Genomic DNA, 22,829 nt, shown 5'->3' on the forward strand with positions numbered 1-22,829 from the left:
TAATAAACAATGTAAGAGAAGTGTTAGGAATGATGAGATGAGGAGAAAAGATCAGTCTAACTACAGCCAAAAAATAAAACCAATTCAAACTTTTATAATCATAGGTCAATTGTAAAGTCATCTAAGGTATATTTGTTCTGTTAATACAGACTAGCTAATACAAGTCTGAGAGAGTAAAGAAGGTGAAATGAGTATTTGATTTTCATGAAGAGTTCCAGTGCTGTCCAATATAACTTGCTGCAATGATGGAAATGTCTTTATCTCTGCTGTCCAATATGGTTGCCACAAGACATATGCAGCTACTAAACACGTGAAATGTTGCTAGTATGATTGAAGAATTAAAATAAAATAAAAACAATAATTCAAATTAAGTTAAAAAAACACATGTGGATAGTATTGGATAGCTCAAATTTAAACTTTCACTACAATATGCACGGATGATTAAAACAATTGACAGCAATCAGTATAACATAACACATATGTTGCCCCCATCCTCTTCAATTTAAAGAAATAAATTAAAAAAGAGAATTTAAATTTTCAGTTTCAACTCTGTACAGCAAATTCTACTCGTCCTGCTTCATAACTCAATTCCTTAAGCAACTACTAAAATCGCATGCTAGCCTTTTCCAGGCAGGAGCTGAAAACAATCCCCTCTTATTTTTTCTTTTTCCTAAGAGATGAAGTATACACAAAAGTATAAATCCTAGATTTTGGTTCATGACACACCATCAATACTGCTATGTGCCCTTTTAATTTGTTTACTTATAAAAATATTGTACTATGAACCCAACTCAAGAACATTTCCATGGGCTTTCATTTTCCCAATATGCTCCTTCCCTTATTCATCCTCCTGTGTCACTTCAAGGTAACCATTATCAGGAATTTTATAATTTCTTTGCTTAAAAAGATCATGTAAGCTATATACTGTTTATAGTTTTGCCTGATTTTCAACTTTCTAAAAGGTATCATGCTAGATGCAGTCTTTTGGGACTTGCCTTGTTCACTCAACATTATGTCCCTAACTGTAATACAGGTTGTTGCAAATGACTGTATTTTATTCATTTTAACTGATAAGCAACAGGCTACCGTGTGTCCATATTGCAGTTAATTTAGCTATTCTGAAGACAGGTTAATTACACTTTTTAGTGGCATAATGAGCATTCTTTTGTCTCCTGGCACACATATGCAAGATTTTCTTGCATATATACCTTGAAGTGGAACTGCTAGGTCACAGATTATATAATTGTTCAACTTTATGAAATAATGCTATATTTTTTTCAAATTGGTTGTAGTATTTTCTCCACAGTTTAAGAGATACTGTTTAATCCATCTCTTTTTCATTTGTTATCATCTGACTTCTCAATTTCTGCCATCGAATGAATGTAAAACATAGTCTTCATTTGTATTTTCCATATTATTAATGAAGTTGAACAACGATAGGCCATATGTACTATTTCTTGTATGAAATGCCTATTCCTGACTTTTACTTATTTTCCTACTGGGACTCCTGCCTTATGCTGGTTTGTAGAAGAGGAGTTTTTCACATGTTCTTCATAATGATCCTTTTTTACATGTTATATGTGTGCCAAATATATTTTCCCAGTTTGTGACTTGTGTTTTTGCTTTAAGATGTCTTTTGATTAGAAAATGTACTTCCTTTCAACATAGTGAAATTTATCAATCTTTTAAGGTCAATGGTTTTGTAACCTGTTTAAGAAATCTATCCCTACAGAAAGGTAAAAAATATATTCACACATATTATCCTCTAAAGACTTAAAAGATTTCCTCTAATCTATATGGAGGTAATTATTGAGTTGAAGTAGGAATTTTTTTTTTTTTAAAGATTGATTTGTTTATTTGAGAGAGAGAATGTGCACGCACGTGGGTGCGGGGTAGGGGCAGAGGGAGAGGGAAAACCTCAAGCAGGCTCCCCACCGAGCACAGAGCCTGACGTGGGGCTCGATCTCACGACCCAAGAGATCATGCATGACCTGGGCACAGACCAAGAGTCACACACCTAGCCAACTGAGCTACTGAGGGATCCCAGAAGTAGGAATCAATTCTTTAAAAAAAAAAAAAAAAAAAAAAACCCCATGGATAGCCAATTGTCTCGGCCCCATTTACTGAGAACTCCATTATTTCCCCATTAATTGCAGTGCCACTTCTATTTTATAGTAAGTATATCCTAAATACATGGAGGCTTATTTCTGAGCTCTCCACCTTGTTCTATTGGTCTATTTAGTACCACACTAACTATTGCATCTTTAAAAATAAGTCCTTACACTTGGTAAGGCAAGTCAGTTCTCCTGCATTTTCAGAAAAGACAATTATTTTTAGTTCTCTGCTTTTCCACATACATTTTACAATCACCTCGTCTGATGACTATTTTTTCTTTTGTTATGGTTTTTGTTTTTTTTTGTTTTAAGCAGGCTCCACACCCAGCATGAGGCTTGAACTCACGACCCTGAGATTAAAAGGAGCATGCTCTACTGATAGAGCCAACCAGGTGCCCCTTGATGACTATTTTTTATCTTGATGAGATCTCTGAACATATTCCCATTTTGCATGATTTTCATTTTAGGTTTATAGTTATCTTCTGTCAGATTTTATTCCTAGTTTATTAGAAGTTATCATTTGAAGTTATTAAATTTTATCAAAATTTTTTCCTGTGTTCCTTGGAACGATTACTTATTTCTTCTTCTTTAATGTTAAATCATACACACATACTGATGTTATATCAGCCTTATGCTTATATATGCATAAATGCCTGCATCATACACATACATATGTATACATACACACATATCTTTATCCATCTTATTTTTGACGCATTTCAAAGTAAACTGTAAACAGTATACTCCTTTTTTCCCTTTGAGATAAAAGTTACACAAAATGAAATGTACATATGTTCAGTGTTCATGTGCTCAGTTTTGTTAAGTGCATTCACCATTAGAACTCAAACTCCTATCAAGATAGAGAACAGTGATCTACATCTTTAGCTTATATCAGAGTCACCTAGAAAGACTATATAGAATGGTGGGCCCACCCTCAGAATTACTGGGGTAAAGCCTTAGAATTCGTATTATCTAACAAGTTGCAGGTAATCTCAGTAACTTTTAGAACCACTGATAGGGACTATTACCATCCTTGAAAGTTCCCTCATGTTACTTCCCAGTCAATCCCTGAACCCCTGCAATCACTCTTCTGAGTTTTTCCAGTACAGATGAATTTTGCCTCTCCTAGAATTTCATATAAATGGAACCAGAACATGTACTCTTTCGTGTAAGGCTTCCTTCACCTGCATAATGTTTTTATTATTCACCTAAGTTGTACGTATCAACAGTTTGTTCCTTTATGATGTGGAATACTATGAAACTGTGTGGATATATCAGTATTTTTACCCATTCACTGGTTGATGGAGAGACAGTATTTGACTATTAACAAAACCAAATTGCTCCTTCAACAGTTTATTTAGAAATCTACTCAGCTAAATATCCAATTTCACGCTTGAAGTTCTACCTTTCATAAAACACTAGAAGAACACAATTCAGCCAAGTTCTTTGCCACTTTATAACAAACACTACTTTTTCTCTGATGTCCAATAGCATGTTTCTCATTTCCGTCTGAGACCCCATCACGATGGCCTCTACTGTCATAATTTCTACCAACATTCTGAACATGGTTATATGTATTCTCTAAGAAGACAAAAGCCTCCTCTACAGCTTTTCTCTCTGAGCCCTCACCAGAACTGCCTTTCAGTGTTTCTTGAAATATCAGCTTTTTCTAGCATGCACATCTAAACTCTTCTAGTCTCTACATATTACCCAATTCCAAAGGCACTTCCACATTATTTGTTTTCAGTGCCATCCTACTTTTTGGTTCCAATTTCTGTCTTAGCTTGGGCTGCTATAACAAATACTATAGACAAGGTGGCTTAAACAGAAACTTATTTCTCATAGCTCAGGAAGTTGGGAAATTTGAGACCAAGGTGCCAGCATCTTCTAGTGAAGATCCTTTTCCTAGCTTGCAGATGACGGTCTTCTTGTCATATCCTTATACGGCAGAGAGCAGAGAGAGAGATATCTCTGTTGTGTCTCTTTTTAGAAGGGCACTAATCTGATTCACAAAGGCTCCACCCTCATGACCTAATCATCTCCCAAAGGCCCCACCTCCTAGTATCACACTAGGGATTAGGCTTCAACATAATGGATTTTGGAGACACACAAACATTCTGTGCACAGCATTCTCTGAGAAATTGGAGAAAAGGAAATGATCAGGACTTTTAGGGATTATTAGATGCTGGTTCTGAACTGGCACTACTTCCAGGAGGCCCTAATGGTCACTATGACCCACTGGTCAGAGCAGGGGTGGGATTTGAAGGTCAGGTGGTCAATGGAGATGTAACTCTGGTCTGTTTCATACTGAGTCCAGTGGGTTCCCAAACACATCCTGTGATTGTTTCCTAGCACCAAAATGCAAAATTGGAATAGATATACTTGGCAGCTGACAGAATCCCCACACTTGTTCTTTGATCCATGCAGTGCGGGTTATTACGGTGGGAAAGGGCAAGTGGAAGCCACGAGGAATGCTTCTACCCAGGAAAATAGTATATTGAAAGCAATACTACATTACTGGAGGGGCTGTCAAGATTAGTGCTATCATCAAAGACCTGAAGGATGCAGAGATGGTAATTCACACCACCTTCTCATTCAGCTCACTTATTTGGCCTATGCAGTAGACAGATGGATCCTGGGGAATGGCAGTGGATTAACATGAGCTTAACCAGGTGGTGACTCCAACTGCATCTTCTGTACCATACAAGGTATTACTCGAGCAAATTAATACTTTCCCTAGTTGCCTGGCACCTTCTGGCAGATGCTTTTTTCTCCATTCCTGTCAAAGGCTTACCAGAAGCAGTCTGCTATCAGCAGACAAGGTGAGCAATACACTGCACTGCCCTACCTCAGGCGTATATGAACTCTCTAGCCCTATGTTATAATTTAGTTTGCAGGATCTTGATTACCTCTTCCTTTAATAAGATTATCACGCTGTTTCATTACACTGATGGTACGATGCTGACAGTACCTAGTGAGCAAAAAGTAGCAACCACTTTAGACTTACTGATAAGACTTGTGTCAGAAGGTAGGGAAATAAACCCAACAAAAATTCAGGGGTCTTCTACTTCCGTGAAATCACTAGGGTCCTAGGTGGTGTGGGGTATGTTTGGAGATCCCTTCTAAGGTAAAGGATAAATTGTTCCATCTGGCCTCTCCTATATATAACCAAAAATTGAGGCACAATGGCTAATGGGCTTTGGACTTTAGAGGCAACGAATTCCTATTTTGGGTGTGTTACTCTGGCTCATTTACTGAGTGACCCGAGATGCTGCTTGTGCTGAGTGGGGTCCAGAACAGAAGACGGCTGTGCAAAAGATCTGGGCCACTGTGCAAGTTGCTCTGCAGCATGGGTCAGATGACCCAGTAGATCTAAAGGTGAAGTGTCAGTGGCAGAGAGGGATGCTGTTTGGAGCCTTTGGCAGGACCCCAATAGATGGAATGCATGCAGTACAAACCCTTAGGATTTTGGAGCAAAGTCTTGCCATCCTCTGTGGATAACTACTCTCCTTTTGAAAAGCTCTTGGCCTGCTACTGGGCCTTAGTAGATACTGAATGCCTAGCCATGGGTTACCACACTACCATGCCATTTGAGTTGCCTATAATGAACTGGGTATTACCTGACCCCCCAAGAACCCATGTGTGTGTAAGCACAGCAGCACGTCATCATCAAATATAAGTGGTATAGATGTGACTGGGTGAGAGCAGGTCTAAGGGCCCAAGTAAGTTACATGAGGAAGCAGCCCAAACGCCTGCTCATTCCTGCCTACTCTCTTCCAGCCTGTACCTATGGACTCATGGGGAGTTACCTATGATCATCCCTATGATCAACCGACAGAGGAGAAGACGACATAGGCCTGGTTTACAAATAGGTCTGCACAATATACAGGACCATTCCAAAGTGGACATCTGCAGCACTACAGCAGCCCATCTGGAACATCCCTGAAGGAATGGTGAAGGGAAAGTCCTCCACTAGGCAGAAATTCTGAGTAGTACACCTGGCCGTTCACTTTGTTTGGAAGAAGGAATGACCAGATATGTGACTATACATCAATTCATGGGCTGTAGCCAATGGTTTGGGTAGATGGTTAGGGACTTGGAAGGAAGAGGACATCTCTGAATGGGCAAAAAATATGAGGATATTTATGTCCCACATGAATGTTCACCAAAGGATGACCTCAGCAGAGGAAGATTTAAATAATCAAGTGGATAGGAAGACATATTCTGTAGGTAACTTCTCTGAGGTTATCAGCCTCTTTCCCCAGCTACTCTTATTGCTCAATAGGCTGATGAACAAACTGTCCACGGTGTCAGGGATGGAAGTTATACATGGGCTCAGTGACACAGACTTCTATTCATCAAGGCCAGTGTGCTATGGCCACTGTTGAGTGCCCAATCTGCCAGCAGTAGAGACCAACACTGAGTCCCTGTTATGGAACAGCCAGCTATCTTGTGAGCAGGTTGATTACACAGGACCATTTTCATAATGGAAGGGGCAGCATTTTGTTCTTACTGGAACACTTACTATGGATACATACTTGCCTTCCCTGCATGCAGTGCTTCTGCCAAAACAACCACCTGTAGATTTATCGCCTTATTTACTGTCATGATATTCTACACAGAATTACTTTTGATCAATGAAGCAAGTGGATTGATAGAACATGGAACGGACTTTTGAAGAGCTGCATATAGCGCCAGATAGGTGGCAATATCTTGCATGGCTGCGGCAAGATTCTCCAGAAGGCTCTATATGCTCTTAATCAGCAACCAATATTTGGTGCTGTTCAGCCCGCAACCAGGATTCACAGTCCAGAAGTCTGCAAGGAGTAGAAATGGGAGTGGCATCACTCACTATTACCTCTAGTGACCCAGTAGCAAAACTTCTGCTTCTGTCAACTTTATGCTTTGCTGACCTAGAGGTCTTAGTTCCAGAAGGAGCTCTCACCAGTAGACACAACAACGATCCCACTGAACTGGAAGTTAAGACTACCACCCAACTACTTCAGGTTCCTCATGCCTCTGAATCAACAGGCAAAGAAGGGAATTAGGGTACTAGCTGGAGTGACTGATCCTAACTACCAAAGACAGACTGGACTACTACTCTACAATGGCGGTAAGGAAGAGTGTCTGGAATATAGGACACCCCTTAGGGCAACTCTTAGTATTACCATCTCCTGTGATTAAGGTCAATGGAAAACTACACCAACCCAACCCAGGCAGGACTACTAGTGGTACAGACCCTTCAGGAATGAAATTATGGGTCACCTCACCATGAACCAAGACCAGGTGAGGTCCTTGTTGAAGGCAAAGGAAATAAACAGTGGGCAGAAGGCAGCCAATGACCACACTGCAAGGTATAGAAACAAAAACTTTGTCATGAGCATTTCCTACTTATTTTGTTATGAATACATTTGTGTGTGTGTGTGTGTGTGTGTGTGTGTGTGTGGGGAGGGATGGAGGGAGGGAGAGAGGAAAGAGCAAATAATTTTTTCCACTCTTATTCTCTTACCATAAAATGTAAGATGTACTGACTTCATATCATAGTATATTTAACTTATGGGATATCAAGGAGAAGAGTGAATATCACTCAAGGACTTAATTTTTTCTCCTGGGAAAGAGGTTAGTGCATTTTCGATTATATGCAGGATAGCTGTATCATGTTAAGTGGAACTATGACCTTGTTACTGTTTTTTTGGAAATGAAATATGGCTTAAAGAGATATATATAGGTGCCAAGTTGACAAGATGGATTTATGATGGTTAATTTTACATGTCAGCTTGACTGGGCCACGGAATGCCCAGTGATTTGGCTAAATATTACTTCTGGATATTGGGGAGGACGTTTCTAGATGAGATTCACATCTGAACCGGTGGACTCAGTAAAGCAGATCATCCTCTCCAATTTGGATGGGTATCACACAAGCCACTGAGGGCCTGAATACAACAAAAGGTGGAGGAAGGAAGAAACCTATCATTCTCTGTCTGAGTTGGGACATCAGTTCCCTCTTGCACCCCAACTGGGATTTATACCACTGGCTACCCTGGTTCAGGCCTGCAGACACAGGCTGAACTACACCAGTAGCTCATCTGGACTTCTAACTTGCAGACAGCAGATTTTGGGACTTAAGAGCCTCCACAACTGCATGAGCCAATTCCTTATAATAAATCCTTTTCTTTCTCCTCTCAGTATCCTGTTGGTTCTGCTTCTCTGGAGTACCCTAGTACATGTCCCTTCCATGTCAATCCCTGGCCCCCTGCAACCACTCTTCTGAATTTTTCCAATAGAGGTTAGTTTTTGCCTCTCCTAGAACTTTATATAAATGGAATAAGAATATGTACTCTTCTGTGTAAGTCTTCTTCACTCTGTGTAATGTTTTTATTATTCATCTAAGTTGCTGTATGTTTCAGTAGTCTCTTCCTTTAAGAGGTGGAGTACTATTAAATTACATGAATAGATTAATTTTCCTATTCATGCATCGGCTGATAAAGTATTTGACTGTAAACTTTGAGGAAATCTTGTTTTAGATTACAAAGGCCAGGAACATATGAAATATAGGTTATTCAAGTTTTTTCACTGCCTGTATTCCTTTTTAAAGATTTTATTCATTTATTTGAGAGAGAAAGCAAGCAGGTGTGCTCGAGAGAGCACACATGGGGGAGGGGAGGGGTAGAGGGAAAGGGAGAAGCAGACTCCCACATGAGCAGGGAGCCCGACAGACGTGGGGCTTGATCCCAGGACCTTCGGATCATGACCTGAGCCTAAGGCAGACACTTAACTGACTGAGCCACCTATATGCCCCACCTGTATTTTCTTATAAACTAAAAAAAGACCATAGTCTTGGTTTATAAGCAATGAAAACGAGTGGCACTGGAAAATCAATTCAATTTTTGTGTACCTATCATAGGGATATGATAGTAGTTTAAATTAATTAGACTACTTTATAGAAATAAAAAAATACAAGGACTTTCATGATGGAAATTTTTCTTTCATATGCTATTGAAAAATGGCAAAAAAAAACCTCTACGAATTCATTAAAAGTCATAAAACTATGAATTCATTAAAGGTTATGAAGGCAATGAATCTGCATACATTTAAAGTGTGTGTGTGTGTGTATATAACATACTAACAAAATTATTTAGTTGGACAGTTTGGTGCATGTCTGAATTTGAAGCTATTTCATAGTACTGTAAGCTTCCTTCAAAAAATCCCCACATTCCATGAGCTGGGAATCAATGATCCATAAGAAACTCACTCAACACAGAAATAATAAAAATGAGAAATAGTGGAAACTGGATGGAGTGGAATGTGTACATGAGCTCATGTGGAAATAGTTGAAGTGTGCTAATTCTTTTTTTCTTTAAGATTTTATTTATTTATTTGACAGAGAGAGCACAAGCAGGGAGAGCAGGAGAGGGAGAAGCTGGCTCCTCACTGAGCAGGGAGCCCAATGTGGGGCTCAATCCCAGGACCCTGGAATCATTACCCAAGAAGAAGGCAGACACTTAGCCAATTGAGCCACCTAGGTGCCCTAAGTGTGCTAATTATTCTTAAAAAGAAAAAAAAATTTTTTTTTTTAAACTCTACCCCCAGCATGGGCTCAAACTCACAACCCCAAGATCAAGAGCTGTATGCTCTACCGACTGAGCCAGCCAGGCACACTCGTGTGTACTAATTATTCTTAACTCTAGAATTTCCAATGATTCTAATAGTCCATTCTCTACATTCTTCCCAGCCTCTCTTAAAAGTTATGCATACATGTTGTTATAACTGCTAAGAGTGGTTAAGTCTCTGTTACATGCATCTATAATACTTTTAAGCTTCATTTCTTTCATTAAATTCTGCTAGTCTAATGACTGTATCACAAAGTCACAGTGTCATTGATAAACTAAACTCTTGTCAGAAACTAAAGTAAAATTAGACAACAGGGAGAAAGGACTGAACAACTAGAAAGTCAAGATATAAAGAACAGAGAACTTATTAAGAGATTATAAATCTAGTCCTCTCCTTTCTGTCTCTAACTTGCCAATAATACATATGGATATTATCTTAGATCCTTTTTTGGAATACTAAATAATGACATTTCTGATAGCTACAATTAATTAATTCTCACTTATTGTAATTATCAGATGAAACATGTGGTTGTAGAGTCTTTTAAAAATTATTATGTCCCATCCGGAATGGATAACATAAATATAACTAAGATGGTCACAATGCTTTGTAATATAGAGCTAATTATTTGACTTAGGAGGGAAATGATACCAAATATATTTTGTAAAATTATAAAATAAAAGATGATATATCGAAGATGATTTAGGAAGAGAACCTAAGATATTATAGACTGAAGAGCATAAGCAAATACCATGAAGATGTTTAAAAAAGGCATCTTAAAAATTTTTTTAAAAGCAACATATTACTGCACACCATCAGATGGCTGAAGTTAAAAAGAATGACAAAACCAAGTATTGGTGAGAATGCAGAACAACTGGAACACTGCTGGTGGAAACACAAAATGGTTCAGCCATTTTGGAAAGAGTCTGGCAGTTTCTCACTCACAACATGACCCAGGAATCACACTCATACAAATTTACTCAAGAAAAATAAAAACACACATCCACAGAAAAACTTCCACACACACATTCATGGCATCATTATTCAGAAAAGTCTAAACTGGAAACATAAATCCATAAGTTTTTGAGTTCATAAAGAAATTACCATACATCTGAACTACTGATAACAATCAGCAAAAAAATAATATACCAGCAACATTCTACTAACTAAAAGAAATCAAACACAAAAAAACTACATGCTGTATGATTCCACTGATACGAAATTCTACAAAAGGTATAACTGTAGTGACAAAAAGTAGACTGGTGGTTTCCTAGGGTCAAGGGAAGAGGACCGACTACAAAGAGGCACAAAGAAGCTTTTAAGGGTGACTCAAGGGTGCCTCAAGAAAACAATTTTGGTTGACGGTTCAAAAATATCGCTAAACATACAGAAGTAAGCAGAAACAAATGGACTTAACTAGACAGTAGATTGCTGATATAATCAAAAAATTTATTTCAAGAAGGGCTTTTAGGGGCGCCTGGGTGGCTCAGTTGTTAAGCATCTGCCTTTGGCTCAGGGCGTGATCCCAGAGTTCTGGGGTCAAGCCCCGCATCAGGCTCCTCCGCGAGAAGCCTGCTTCTTCCTCTCCCACTCCCCCTGCTTGTGTTCCCTCTCTTGCTGGCTGTCTCTCTCTCTCTCTGTCAAATAAATAAAGAAAATCTTTAAAAAAAAAAAAGAAGAAAGACTTTTAATGGGGTGCCTGGGTGGCTCAGTCAGTTGAGTGTACGACTTTTGATTTTGGTGTAGGTCATGATCTCAGGGTTGTGAAATGGAGCCTGCTTAAGATTCTCTCTCCCCCTATGGCCCTCTACCCACTTCAAAAAAAAAAAAAAAAAAAAAGATAGATTTTTAGTACTGTACCTTTAGTGAGCTATAGATAAAAAGAAATGCAAAGCAATCTTAAAAACTGTATACAATAATGTTATTGTTAATATAGTAGGGCAAAGCAAGTAAGAAATTATGTTCCTTTCCTTAGGAACCAAGATTTTTAGCCTAAAGGAAAGAATAAAACCAAAGAAATAGACCTTCATGATAAAAAAAATTTGAATAAAAAAATATAAATTCTTGATTTATTTCTGCCTTCCTAAAAAATATATTTTTTTAGCTCTATCCTCTGGAAAAGGCCCAAAGCTATGATAACCCATTAGCAAAGAACATCTGCAGCATCCAAATTCTTCTCCTCAAAGGGAAGTAGGGCTCTTGGGGAAAACGACTGATTTGTTTGGGGCAGAAAATGTGCAAGTAGAGTCTAGGGCATCTTGTAGAGGCAAAAAGTGATCAGGTTATAAAAAAGTAATAACGTTAGATCAAAAGGATACAAGACCAACCTGAAAGGACTAACACTGGGCAAGGATGGGACAATCTGAACTTCAAAAAGAATTACGATTACATTTTAAATACAAAGACAGGGCAGCTGGGTGGCTCAGTTGGTTAAGCGTCTGACTTGATTTCGGTTCAGGTCATGATCTCATGGCTGTGAGATCGAGCCCTGCAACAGGCTGGTGCTGGGCATGGAGCTTGGTAAAGATTCTCTTTCTCCCTTTCCTTTTGCCCCTCCCCTCTCTAAAAGTAGAAATAAAAGAAAATATAAAGACATACAAATCTATTCATTCACACTGATATTAAAAAAATGAGCAAACTCATTATAATAGGTGCACCAGGTTGACAACATCTAAACTGAAAGATCACTGAAAGTGGATAAACAAACATTATGTGCCTCCTGATGTGACACAATAATATTCACCATCATCTATGAAGTATTCTTGTCTCCTACTACCACAACTGAACTTCAGTATTATTAAGGCTTTAGATCTAAGAGTTTATAGAAAAAAAAAAATGGTGAATAGAGGAACAACTTAAATGACACCAGAAGGAAAAGATCTATGAAATCTAGAGTGCAGGACATTCTACAGGAAAACATGTAAGTGGCATGAAAAAAAAAGAGGGGTGAGGGGTCGACTATTATAGATTAAGAGAAGAGACTTAAGAGCCGTATCAACCAAAGCAACTGCAAACGAAATATATAAATACATTTTTGAGACAATCAGGGAAATATGAACATTGAATAGGTATTAGATATTAGGGAATAACTTATTTGATATAGATGATAATGATATTCTAATTATTTTTTAAAAGTAATTTCTGTTAAAGACAGACACTAAAATGTTTATGGTGAAATGATATAAAGTATGGGGTTTGCTTTAAAAGTACTATAGCCAAGAACAAATAATTTAAAAAAATACAGGGGAGGGATTAGAGATAAAATAAGATTGGGAAAATGCTGATAATTTTTGAAGCTGGGTGATGGGCACTTCATCTATTTAAAAAATTTCTGAAATAAAAAAATTCATAGGGAGAAACATTTCCATTTATGAAGTTTTTAAAGAACACCAATTGTGGTTTAATTCTGCACTATTACAGGAAATTCTACATATTTTATAGTATGTCAAATAATGTAAATATGTATTTAATGCAATCTGTAAATCCATAGATTTCAGTCTAACATATAAATTAAAGGGATAAGAAAAAAATTATCTGAAAGAGAGAAGACAATTTCATTTACTGATTTAGAAAACTTACTTTTAACAGGCAATTGAATAATTGATTAAATAGGGATATTAACCAACACATTCAGCCTAATATACTGAAATAAATGTTCCCCCCAAAAGGCAAATACTTAAAAAATAACTGAAAAGGTTCTTTTAAATCATAAAGCTTACAAAGAACTGATCTTCTATGAAATTTCATGTTATTTGTTATCAGGAGTCAAAATAACACTCACGTTTTGAAGGAGTTGCTCAAACCAGTCATATCCAGTATCTCTGCATGCTGCAACCTAAGTGGGAAAATATGGTGAAATTATCAAAATTAGAAATTTACTTAAAAATCTGAAAAACCAAAACCAAAACCTTTGCTATGGTTTAGCATGAGGTATATAAATGTCTCAATGTTCTCATTTAAAAAATTATTTTTAAAGTAAACTATTCTTTTAGTAAACCAATAATTTACCAATGCTAAACAATTTTATTTTAAAAACACTTTAGAAGATATTCAAGAAATTAGTTTAATGTATTGAAATTAAATAAGGTATTATAGGAGAAGTGGATGGAAGGATGGGTGAAATAGTTGAGGGGGATTAAGGAATGCATTTGTTGTGATGAACACTGGGTGTTGCACGGAAGTGCTGAATCACTATATTGTACACCTGAAACTCATATTACACTGTATGTTAACTAACTAGAATTAAATAAAAACTTTAAAAAATATATGATATTACATTTTGAATAAAAACTTCAATTAGTCAGAAAAATCTGTAAGGTTTAAAACAACACAAAAGTGTTTGCTTATTATTTTCCTTCTAGATAGCAGATTTAAAGACATGAGTGAAACAGAAATGAACTGGTAACTGATAATGTTCAAAATATAAAAAGTATTCTGGGTCAAAAAAGTTTATAGCTTATGTGTATAATTAAACATAATGAAACTAATCTTAACTCATGTTTTCTGAAAAAGTACTATCTCATTTTAGGTTGCTATCCCATCCCTGGGCTACTGTTACCTATTCATCCATTTCTCCTTCCCCTCTCAGCTTTCAATCAGTAGAGGATCATGGAGATTTTCAGTATCAGTGCTTAAGTGAACGAATGCCAAGGAGCGGTTATGTAGAAACACCAATCTCATCTTCTTTGCATCCCTTGAGTATCTCCAGAAATGTAAAGTAAGGGAAGTACAGTTGATCCTGAACAATGCAGGGTTTAGGGATGCTGACCCCTTGCACAGTTGAAAACCAGCATATAATTTTAATTTCCCTCATATTTAACTTTTAATAGCCTACTGCTGACCAGAAGCCTTATCAATAACGAACAGTTGATTAACACATACACTGTATGACATCCATATTATATACTATATTCTTACAGTAATGCAGTAAGCTAGAGGAGAGAAAATAGTAAAAAAAAATCCTAAGGAAGAGAAAATATATTTACAGTACTATACTGTATTTACTGAAATAAATCTGTGTATAAGTGGACCTGTGCAGCTGAAGGGTCAACTGTAGTATTAAATGTCAAGATTAACCAATTATCTCATCATTGTTTCTATCTCTGTAAGAGGGGGTGGGCCTAAACTAGGTTTGCACCCACAGGGATCACACCTTTGTTAAGAGTCCTTACCACATCAGTGATGTTTAAAATTTTCCTTGTCATTGCTTCTTTGTCATTGTGTGGAGTTGGAGTAAACCAGAGTTTTTGGAATGTTTCATTTACTAATTTCTAGAAGAAAAAAAATTTCAAACTACACAACTACAACAAACATGGCAAAATTCTCAATCCCAAATTCTCAATAAAACCCAAAACAAAGTTGGAGCACCTGACTGGCTCAGTCAGTAGAGCATGCAACTCCTTTGATCCCTGCGTCATGAGTTCAAGCTCCATGGCAGGCAAAGAATTAAAAAAAAAAAAAAAAAGTCCCAAAGCTATATATAACTAATCAAAACAGACTACGAGGAATTTTTGGCATCAAACACTTTTAAAAACAATCATTAATTTCTTAAATTTATAATCTTTTTCAATTGGTAAAAATTTTAAATAGGTGATACTATGCCTAGCCTAGGAAATCTGCATAGTATACACGCAAATGTTTTTGATCAAACTAAAAAATATTTTTACTACCTTTGGGGAGAAGTTGCTAAAAACAAACACAAAAACAAATATACAGGCAATCATATACACATAAATTCATTAATGAACAAGATTAAACTTTCAAAGAAGTATTTAACTTAGAAAACCAAATACTAATTCAATAATAAACTTCCTACGTGTAATGTAATCACTATAAAGACATTCAATATTATAATTTAATTGGTTGAGAAATATCAGATTTTATTAATGTAAGATCTAGAAATAAAAATATAAGAAAATATGTCTTTTTTGAATTTATAATAAAAAATGTTGATTTGCTTATAAAGCTTTAGAGTCATATTTTACACATATATCAACAAATTTAGATACAATAAACACTTATTTAAAACACTAATGCAAAGTGAATTTTAAAGTAGTCACCATTTCATCTTACCTTAATGCCCTCTTCATCATTGACTCTGCGAATCATTTTTACACACATTTCTGTAATTTTTGGAAACGTTGGTTGTTCAATACAGATGTCTCTTAGAATCTTTATTACCCTTTTCCTGACACTGATACCAGTATCCTAAGAACAGAGAAGTATTTTTAAATATCAGAAAAATCAAGATGCTCAGATGTATGAAATGTGATAAAATGAAATTAGAAAATAAATACCATCAAGCAGTCTATTGACTATTAACATGATAAAGATGGTCTATATATTTCCTCTTTCTATGCTTTCTTATTAATGTTACAATAAATATGGGTTATCATATTGTTTTATTTTTAAAATTTGATATCTAAGACATGCAAAAATATTAAATAGCACTGAACACGATACTAGAACATAAGCTCACGACAATTAAATGGGATAACAAATATGAAGCTTTTAGAATAGTGGCACTTAAACAGCATATGAAGTACTTTTAACAAAAGTGTTAAACCTAAATCTAATAGAACTATTGTCCCTATCATCTTATGGTTAATAAGAAATACAAGAAACAAAAGAACAAATTAAACAAAACTATGAGGAAATAACAAGACTGACTCTGGTCTTTTTAAATGAGTCAATGTCATGGGGAAAGTGTACAAAAAAGAGAATACTCTAAATTTTAAAACATGATCACCAAATGCAAAGTACGATCTTAGACTGGACTCTGTTTAAAAAAAAAAAAAAGGCTGGAAAATAAATTTTTTCCACCAATTTTGGGACAATTGGAGAATTTGAATATAATCTGGTGATCAGATGATATTTAGAGACTGTTAATTTGGTTGGGTGAGGTAATGGTTTTAGTTTATTAGGGCAGTACCCACATTTTTTGGAGAGGTGGGCTGAAGTATCCACAGAAGAAGTAACAAAATGTTTGATTTAATTTAGACTAATTTAGCAAAAAATAGAAATGAAATACAGGGGTAGATACATGAGTGTTCACTGCACTATGACCCTTCACAAAGTTTCATAATTAAAGATTTTTAAAAATAAATAAAAATGGGGCGCCTGGGTGGCACAGCGGTTAAGCATCTGCCTTCGGCTCAGGGCGTGATCCCGGCNTAAAAATAAATAAAAAGCATTGGACACTTAATGTACAAAATTATTTCCATTATGCAGTCTGACAATCACGAAAATATTTTAGGATATACTACTTGGGTAGGTGTTGTCAGTTCATTAGCTTTGAGAATCTTACTGATTTTACCTTTCATTCTTGAAAAGACTAAGGCACTAAAAGGAAAAAATTTCTTCCACACTTCCCTTAAATTCTTTGTTTCAGTCAAGATTTTATGCTAGTTGAAGCTGAAATTATCTTGAACTCAGTCAAATATATTCTGACAGCTGACTAAAGGTGATAAACTCTTTGTCACTGTGGGAGTACCCAATCCTGTGTCCGATAACACTTCTGCTGAGTTAAGAGAAATCAATATGCTTGCAGTGGGTGATGTGGACATTCCACAGATATTCTGTAATGCCAGTGCTTCCTGTTTCCTTTTCCAGGAAAAGACTTCAGGGCCAGAGAATTCCATGACATACAAGAAAAGAATATCTTAAACAGTATTTCTTAGGTTTGTTCTTAAGACTCAAACGGCTTTCTCATTTCATTTGCGGGTGTCTAAAGCTTGTCATAATTCAGCTTTAAGGAAACATGAAGATATACAAAAAGGATCCAAAAATATTGTCAGATACCAAAATTCTGCACTTAGCTCTCAATGAAATATTTGTTCCTGTTTATATACGTATATATAAATTTACTCTAGATTCCTGTCCAAAATATTTATGCCACTGTAGTTCCTATCATTTACTTAATATAAACTTGCATCATTAAAAGGCAGTAGTAACTGAAAAAAGGAGTCCAATTTTCAACAATGATTTGTTTTACAGTATTGAGCAGTCCTCCTCTTGAAACATGTCCTTCTTCAGTTCAGCCTGGGGCTGAGTGGGCTGCCCTTGCTGGCACTCTGTCCAATCATTAGGACTCCTAGCTCTCAGCTCAAGGTAAGGTAAGAACGGAGGACCTTTTCTCTGCTTTCTAAATCTGGAAGACTGGAGCCTAGAATCTGCCCAGTGCTCTACTGTCCAGGACCACTTTCTGGATTCGATTCTTGACCAGGAGTACCTGTTAGCTTCCCCTGTCTTCCAACCCACTTACTTGTCAGCACTATAGGGTCACAAACCTTAGCTTTTAATTTTTAATCTGGTTTAAACTGTTTTTAGGGTGTGTATGTGAAATAAACATTGACAGGTTTTCTGGGGTAGTGGGGGGGGAGGGAGAAACATGTCCCCCTTTAGAAAGTTGCTACAGTATAGGGATTAGGCAATATAAATATACAATTGAGATCTACTTTTCTAGTTTAATAATTAAAAAAATGTGATACTAGAAAGGCAAAATTGTATTTATGAATCACAATAAAAATGACAAAGCAAACATACCAATATTCTTTCAATCAGCATATCATAATACTGCTCAGCAAGCTGAGGTCGACAAAGAACAAATCGACCTAATAACTCTACTGCTGCTTCTCGAACACTAGTGGAGTTATCCATTAATCGTCCATGAACTCCTCGTTGCATATCAAGCTAAAGGAAAAATGAAGAAAATAAGTAGAGCTAATATTTTAACTTGAACATAGTACTCAAATAAGAAAAATCACTTGTGCTGTTCTTTACCCTTGCTAGAATACTGGGGTCTACAGCAACAACCTCAGATAAACACTTCATTGCTTTTGTTCGAACGGCAATTGCGTTTTCACCAAGAACTCGAAGGATCTGCCAAGCAAACATTGATATTTTCAAAATTTTAGAACATGTAACATTTAACAAAATATAGCATGAAAACATGCAAAAGAAATGAAAATAAATATTGTATTTACATCCTTTTAACTTTTACATGAGTAAAAGATGTTATCTTACTGATCCAAAGTTTTAACTTGAAGGTCAGTACAGTAAGTGATGCATTCTATACCTTAGGGCCTTTCCTTTATCCTGGCATTCTCAATTAAACTTGTTTTTTATTGCTATGTTTCATTTGCAAGGACACGTAGCCCTATTAAAACCTTGTTATGAGTAACTAATTCAGGATATTTAGTATCATTTAAGTAATAATTTGGTAATTGGATAATTTATTTTTATAACATCATTCCACCTATACCACATATGTATACTCATACAGATATATACCCATTTATCTGTAAAACAACAATCAATATGTAAAAGGCATGCAAAAAAAAAAAAGACCTTTAACACATATGAAACACAGAAATAAATGCTACTTTCATAATCTTTTAAAATATCTGTTCTCAACAGTGGGAAGAGACATACTACCCCACAAATACCCATAATCAGAAAAATCAATATCATTGCATAAGGAATTCTGGTCCAGTTTACCTGTGTCAAATAAATATCAAAGCTCTGGGCAAACGGCCTCATAGAGGCCAAGTAGCGAACAATCAAACAAGCATCATCATAGTCCACAGTATCAGAGTTCATCCTACAACAAAAAGTCATTAAATTTTATTTAATTTTTTTGCAAAGCAGATAAATAGGTATCAGAGACATAACTGAAAATGTAAGATGCTTTCTCTCTGGATCTTACTTTAATGTGCTGAACTGAGAAGGTGTGGTTTTGATAATGCTTCTAAGAAACTTTTTCCGGTTTTCAGCTCGATGCATGATTTGACCAGTTGTCTCAACTTCCTTCGCATGATGTGTTCCTTCAGACGATTCTTCATCTTTTTGCGATTTCATTGCTTTTTCTGTTTCCAGAGTTGTGTCACGGAACCACTGGGCTATATAGAATTTGCGAGAAAACTGAAAAGAAAATAGATTAAGACTTGAGCTTGACGAATTAACAAAATTTCAAAATGAAATTAGTAACAACATTTCCAAACCACTGATAAAGTGCCCACTATAAGGAATAAATATTAAGGTGTACTTTAAAGCAACTTCAAGCAGATAAAGACACATTTTAAGAAAGCTGGAAGGTTTGACTGTTGAATGATAGAAAACTTATTATTTTACTTTGTCTTAACACTTGTATTAATGATGTCAAAAGATAATTTGATAAACACAGTTGTATTAAATCTAGAATACTACTATCCATTACTTAACAAAGGACAGTATCACACATAGGTCAGTAAAATTAGATAGATGACAGGTAAACTGGGAACGTTTAGAACAATAGGATACAGGGCTAAAGGTAAAAACTCTAGTTACTTTCAAGATATCACCTTACTTCTTTAAGAAATACACAGCCAGTTATTACTGAAATATTTTAACACTGAGGCACACCTATAATCTGTTCCTTTCAATGCAGACTGAAAACTAGCTGTAGTTGGCTGAAAAGCTTAGTTATCTCTTTAGACTGTATATCCCGTCAGCAAAAAAAATTTTAAAAGTACCCTAATAAATGCACAGTTTCCTAATACAGTTTTATAAATTTTATATATGAACCTATTATACTGATAATTTGTATATAAGATACATAAAAATATAACTAAGGATTATATTTAAAGATAAATATACACATAGAATTCTAATACTATCTTTTCATATGCTAATAGATCACATCAAGCACAACCTGGGCCATGTCCACTGTGAGAAGCAATGATCTAGCTCAGTCTCAAAGATAAATATGGAAAGATGTCTATTGCTCATGTCACACCATTTTAGTGTAATATAACATCTGTACCAGAGTTCCATATAAGACAAATGAATCTATAATCATTCTTTTTTGTTTAGATCATCAAGTATCCTTTTGTTTCAAAAATCAGTATTCCAAGTAACTTTCCTTTTCAGGACACTTCCCAATTTTCTTTCAGACCCAATTTTAATTTGATGTGTTACTTCCAAAAAAGGGAGAAAAGAGTCCTACCACTAGTGAAGGATCGGTCTCAGTGTTTTCATCCAAGTAATCAAGCAATGCTTTCTGCAGTTGTTGTATTTCATCTTCTCCTCCTGAAACCTACAAAATAAACCAAGTAAGAACAAAAAGGATATTACTAGTGTACTTTAATAATTTATCTAGTTGTAGACACAAATCTGAGGGAAAAAACTGATAAATGATAAAAAAATGAAAATATAAGTATACCAACTGAAAGGAAAAAAATGCTACTTTTGAAAAACATTATTAATTGATAATATGGGACTGGCCTTTATTTTTATGAACTATATGTCATCTTTTTTTGAAGGCGGTGCATAGGTAGTGGACACAAAAATTATCAGAATAATGTGTTAAGTATTCAGAGATGTGAAGGTCCTACCACTGCTATTCTATATGGGAAAAAAGAGGCAATTCCAAACTTTTAATCTAAAAATGGAAACTGTTATTATCTATTTTACTATGTGTTATAGGTGTCTTTGGGATATTTAAAAAATCTGGAAGAGAAATACTTTTATTTATAATACAAAACAGTACTTATTTCATATAGGATATTAAATATACAGTAGGTGGGCTGTTCACTTGATCTAGGAGCAGAAAGATACTAAATCTTTAGGTCCTGAACAATACATAGCAAGAAACTGTGAGCTGACATTCATGCCTACAGCTTATACTCTAGCTTTACCACACAAAATGCCAATATGGTTTAGAATATCTCTAAGTAGAAAACAAAGATTAGAATAACCCATGTTCTAAGAATGTGGCAAAACTGATACACGGAGAAATTCATCATAGCACTGTAAACTAGGACACTGTAAACATCCAAAAGCAAGGTGGAAATATGTCAAGAACCATAAGAATATTTACAAATGACCCCTCCCCCTCAAGTTTTAAAATGTACAATCTACATGATCAAATGTAACAAAGAAGTCCTACATCCACTCTAAGAAATACTGAAAGGAACCTGGCACCTAGATCTTGGTTTCTCAATTACCATTCTCCAATAAAAAAAACTAGTAGTATTTGGAAAAATGGCAGATTCTAGGGCTGAGACAAGGAAAGTAAAAGATGATCGAGGATCCTGAAACATCTTGTTGTGCCACAAAGTTCTCAAAGAAAGATGGGAATCTATCAAAAAGATATAAAAGCCAGCTAAAAGGGGCTTTCACTGGTTATATCTAGGACAATACGAGCATTAAAATAATGACAGCAACAAATTATAACCTATGAAACAGAATAAGAATGGCTGCATTATATGACATGGGAGTATCGTATTAATGGTAATTTCTTGCTTTTGAGAAGTGTACTGGGATATTTAAACAAGAGTTCTTGTTTATAGAAAATATACACTAAGCAGTGGTTCTCAAACTTCAGTATTCATTAGAATCACCTGGAGGACCTATCAAAAAACAATGCTGAGCCCCACCCACAGGAATTTCCGAATCAGTAGGAGAGTCCTGAGAATTTGCATTTCCAGCAAGTCCCTCCGTGATGTTAATATTTGTGCTTCTTGTGCAGAGAATCATATTTTGAAATTCAAGGGTAATTGGGGCATTAAGTTTGTTCAAATAGTTCAGAAAAAAAAATGAACACACAGATATGCATATGCATATATATTTTGCATGCATGTAGATACTGCACAAGGATAAAGCAGATGTTATAAATTATCAACAATTAAGGAATTTGAGTGAAAGCCTTGTGGGAACTCTTTGTATTATTCCTCTTTTTTGTAAGTTTTATATAGAAATTATATTATGAATATAAATTATTTCAAAATACAAAGTATACTAAAAAAATGTAAGAGACATTTCTTTTCTTTTTTTTTTTTTTTAAAGATTTTATTTATTTATTCGACAGAGATAGAGACAGCCAGCGAGAGAGGGAACACAAGCAGGGGAGTGGGAGAGGAAGAAGCAGGCTCATAGCGGAGGAGCCTGATGTGGGGCTCGATCCCACAACGCCGGGATCACGCCCTGAGCTGAAGGCAGACGCCCAACCGCTGTGCCACCCAGGCGCCCCTATAAGAGACATTTCTAATGGCCAGCACGAATATGGCTATGAATGTTAAAAAAAAGAGTAGAAAGAAAATGAAAACAGTTGTATATGGTAGGATTAGA

General features: G+C 35.8%; 1 protein-coding gene across 5 annotated transcripts in view; it reads right to left on the reverse strand.

Annotated features, from left to right (window-relative positions):
* NIPBL (NIPBL cohesin loading factor) overlaps positions 1–22,829 on the reverse strand; it is a 185,028-nt gene that overhangs the window by 23,705 nt on the left and 138,494 nt on the right. For all 5 annotated transcript variants that reach the window (XM_034657010.1, XM_002923367.3, XM_011230031.2 and 2 more), the window contains 8 exons: positions 20,707–20,796; positions 19,429–19,643; positions 19,221–19,323; positions 18,504–18,602; positions 18,267–18,413; positions 15,795–15,929; positions 14,894–14,992; positions 13,504–13,557 (listed from right to left, as the gene is read on the reverse strand). In XM_034657010.1, the coding sequence (XP_034512901.1) occupies positions 13,504–13,557; positions 14,894–14,992; positions 15,795–15,929; positions 18,267–18,413; positions 18,504–18,602; positions 19,221–19,323; positions 19,429–19,643; positions 20,707–20,796 (942 nt within the window). The remainder of the gene's footprint in view (positions 1–13,503; positions 13,558–14,893; positions 14,993–15,794; positions 15,930–18,266; positions 18,414–18,503; positions 18,603–19,220; positions 19,324–19,428; positions 19,644–20,706; positions 20,797–22,829) is intronic.

The sequence above is a fragment of the Ailuropoda melanoleuca genome, chromosome 3, assembly GCF_002007445.2.
Source record: "Ailuropoda melanoleuca isolate Jingjing chromosome 3, ASM200744v2, whole genome shotgun sequence".
Taxonomy (NCBI): Eukaryota; Metazoa; Chordata; class Mammalia; order Carnivora; family Ursidae; genus Ailuropoda; species Ailuropoda melanoleuca.